Genomic DNA, 3802 nt, shown 5'->3' on the forward strand with positions numbered 1-3802 from the left:
TACCGGGATGGGGAGTGTCCGCACGGTGTACTCCGGGCGCTCCCGCACGTCCTGGACGCGGATGTGGAAGGGCCCATAGGTCTCCTCCTCTGTGGGCCAGTAGTGGACGCACTTCTGGGCGGGGGGAGCTGGGAGTCAGGGGCTGGGGTCTATCGCCTGGATCAGGGCCCCCCCCAAGGCATCTCCTTGCCCCCCGGCGGGCTTGACACCTGCTTGACACCTGCCTCCCCTCGCCCTGGCTTCTGGCTAGGGTGGCCTCCGTGCCCTGTGACTCAGGGACCGACAGGTGTCCTCAGCCCCCGGGGGCCCAGCCTGGAGCTGCCCCACCTCCTTGCCCTCTCGGAGCTGTGTGAGCATGACGATGAGGGGCGCCTCTCCCTGCCACACCATCTCCCAGAAGTCCGACACCGTGTTGGGCATGGGGCCCTGGGTGGCAATGTAGGCCTTGTCCTGCCCGTCGTAGCCCTGTAGGCAGGGAGGCAGGCAGTGAGCACGGGTCCGTGGCGGCCCGGACACAAGCGTCAGGGACGCACGCACCGGGAGCCCCGAGCTGGTGGCGACGGCCAGCAGACCGTGCGTCGTGCCCACCCAGCCACCGCTGTGCGGGTCAGACTCGACAGCGTGTCGCGTTCAGTCTTTCTGGGCCTCTGTGAATGGTCCCTTCCTTCCTCTGCCTTCTACTAGCACCAAAGGCGGGGAAAACCATTGCCCTTTGACATGCTACTTTGTGGAGTTAGCAGCGAGGCGTAGCACACCCCTGCCAGCCCTTTTTCTCCCCCTCAGAATCCTCCTGCTCCTCAGGGGATGGGGGATCCAGACCATTCACTGGCCCGCGCTTCACCCCCCAGGCCCTCAGTTCAGTTCAGTTCAGTTCATGTCTGACTCTTTGCAACCCCATGGACCACAGCACGCCAGGCCTTCCTGTCCATTCCCAACCCCTGGGGCTTACTCAAACTCACGTCCACCGAGTCAGTCATGCCATAAATCACCTCACTCTCTGTCATCCCCTGCTCCTCCCACCTTTAATCTTTCCCAGCATCAGGGTCTTTTCAAAAGAGTCAGCTCTTCCGCATCAGGTGGCTGATGCGGGCTCTTCACCTCCGCTCCCGGCCACTGTCCCACCCACTCAGAGCCACTAGAGGGCTCACGTCTGTGCCTGCCGCCTCCCACCCCGCAGGCTGGAGGCTGGGCGCTGGGCACTGGGCACTGGAGACAAGTCTAGGCGCGGAGTCCACCTGGCCTCCCGGCCTCCGGTTCCTTAACTCCTTGACTTAAGCTGCCTCCAAGAAGGAGGGGCCGCCTGGAGCAGCGCAGGCAGAGGGAGGGAACCGGCCAAACGCCTCACTGGGCTGCAGGCCTGGGAGTCTTGGGCTGGGGTGGCCAGCGCCGCTCTCCATGGAGAGGCTGGCAGGTGTGGGGGACCAGGGGCACAGGAGACTGGGGTCTTCCTTCCAGCGCCTGACGTCTGCTGTGTGCATCCTGGCATCCTGGCCTGTTCCAGGAGCTCATGGGGTTGGAGCCAGGACACCAGGTGCCCCGCTGCGCTGGGAGGTGTCCTGGGGCAGGAGTATCTCTGGACACAGTGCCCCCTTCCCTGCCAGCAACTCACCCGAATGTAGTTGGCATTGATGTAATCCCCATCCTCCTGGCTCTGTGCCCGACCCAGACAGACTCGGCTCTGGGGGTCTAGAAGTGAAAACCAGCAGAGGTCAAAGGGCAACCAGCAAAGCAGCCGCATGCAGGGCCGGCAAGAGGACAGCCCTGTGCCTGTCAAGGTGCCCTCGAAGAGCAGGGGGCCGCAGGGCGTTTCTGAGCAGCAGAGGCCGAGGCCAGGGCAGTGCCGGGAGGTGGCAGGACGGACAGGCAGGAGGGGGCAGCTACTGAGCATTTGAGCCTGAAGGTCAGAGAGGGGTGGAGAGGGGTCACGGCAACAAAAACGGAGAGAGATGTTCGAGGAAGAGCTTCTCCTGAATGACCATACTGGAACTCAGGCTCCATCCCACTCCCGCCCGACCCCTTGAGTCAGCCTCTAAGGGGGCCTTTCTCCAGCTCCAGTCCAGGCCCAATGAAGACCCTGGCTCCCAGGGGCCAGCTGGTCTGGGCGGAGGGCACCTCAGGGCCCAGAGCAGGCTGCCCCTGCCCCTTCCTTGGGCACTAACGGGCTGGCAGAGGGCTGCGGCCTCCAGACTGGGGGCTGCTGGGGGCAGCTGGTCAGATAAGGCTGCTCTGTGCGGAGCGGGGAGGAGAGCCTTCCGGGCCTCAAGGTCAGCGGGCCCCATGCATGCCTCCGAATACAGGAGGTGCTGACCCGGGTCTGTCAGCCCCCTGAACCCTGCCTGCCGCCTCCTCCGCCTCCTCCTCCGTCTGAGATCCGCAGCATCTCTCAGGAGCCGTCCGAACGGGGCTCGTCCCCTGCAGACGGTGCGGGCCGTTTCCCAGGCGGGAGGAACAGGAGGAAGGGAGTTGGTGCGCCTGACTGTGTGACCTCAGGCAAGCTGCACGACTTCTCTGTAACTCGGTTTCCTCATTTGGAAAACGGGTCAGAACAGCACCCACCGACTACCCGGGGCCACGCTGAGCAGCGTTGGCCTAGTCTCAGGCTGGAGTGGTTTCTGCCCCGCTTCCCTGGCCAGGGCCAGGCGGGGGCACCCCTCTGTCAAAAGAAGAGGCCCCACGCAGGGCAGCCCTGTCCTGGATGAGGCCATGTCTTGCCCTCTGAACGCCTCCACCCCAGCCCCACCGCAGTCCTTACTGGGCAAGATGGTCTTATATCGGTCCTTGGAGGCATGGCCAGGAATATCCAGGTCTTCGGGGCTGACGAAGTTTGAGGGGATCCTCTGGCGGGGGCGGGGGAGGAGGTGCGTGAGCAGTGGCCCCCTTCCTGGCCTCCCTTCCCCCACTTCTCTGGTGGAGGGGGCCCGTTCCCTCCTGGCATCGGGAGGCAGGTCTGAATGGGGTGCAGGGAGAGGGTGGAGCCTTCTCCTTCCTAGAGCCCCTGGGGTTCTGTCTCCCAAGGGCCCACGGGGACAGGCCTGCCAGCTGCTCCTGATCCAGAAGGGCAGTGACTCGGGGGGCCCTTGTTCTCACCAGGAATTCCTCTTCCAGCTGTGTGGGACTGGGTGGCCGGTGCTGCAGGGCCTGCCGGCTGAGGGGCCGCCCGGCAGTGCGCAGGAAGTGCAGCGTGACCTCCTGGGGCGTGCGCACGGAGCAGATGGGCTCCACAGCCCCCAGGGACCGCACGTCCAGCATCAGGGCCACATTGGAGCCACGCCTACAGCAGAGACAGCGCGGTCGGCCTCAACAGTCACGGCTGTGCCGGCACCGCTGACGGCAGGCTCCTTGTCTCCTCCAGACCCCGAGGCCCAGGCCCCTGGCACCCCTGCCCCTCATTGGCCAGCGAGGAGGCGCCAAACCCAGCTGCTGCCTCCAGCTGCCCCCATTTCCCATTCTTGGCTGGGCCCCTAAAGCTCAGACCCACACCCAGGCCCGGAGGCTCCGGGCCCCTCGAGGGGTGCTCAAGCCAGCCTGGGACTTGGGGCGCAGGCGCAAAGCTGACACAGATATGCAAATGAGCAGTCTGGTTTCCTTTGCTTGGGGAGGCATGGGGGTCCCACCGGAGGGACAGCGGAGGGCAGGCGGGCCCGGCTAGGCCCTCCCGAGAGGGTCTCACCTCTCCTGCAGCCGCACGTGCTTCTTGGCTGGGGCCTGGTCTGGCGGAGGCTGGGTCATGGCTGCCCCTGAAGGCAACTATGAAGGCGATGGGGAGGCCGGAGCGTTGCTCTGGAGCGGCCCCCGGGCCTGG

The 3802-nt window shown here is 65.4% G+C and overlaps 1 protein-coding gene across 1 annotated transcript in view; it reads right to left on the reverse strand.

Moving 5' to 3' along the window:
* PTPN7 (protein tyrosine phosphatase, non-receptor type 7) overlaps window positions 1–3802 on the reverse strand; it is a gene marked incomplete at its 5' end in the record, with an annotated part of 8826 nt that overhangs the window by 3902 nt on the left and 1122 nt on the right. The window contains 6 exon segments of the mRNA XM_010831117.1: window positions 4–114; window positions 328–465; window positions 1610–1686; window positions 2753–2837; window positions 3088–3271; window positions 3671–3747. Of these exon segments, the coding sequence (XP_010829419.1) occupies window positions 4–114; window positions 328–465; window positions 1610–1686; window positions 2753–2837; window positions 3088–3271; window positions 3671–3747 (672 nt within the window).

The sequence above is a fragment of the Bison bison genome, unplaced genomic scaffold, assembly GCF_000754665.1.
Source record: "Bison bison bison isolate TAMUID 2011002044 unplaced genomic scaffold, Bison_UMD1.0 scf7180017864524, whole genome shotgun sequence".
Taxonomy (NCBI): domain Eukaryota; kingdom Metazoa; phylum Chordata; class Mammalia; order Artiodactyla; family Bovidae; genus Bison; species Bison bison.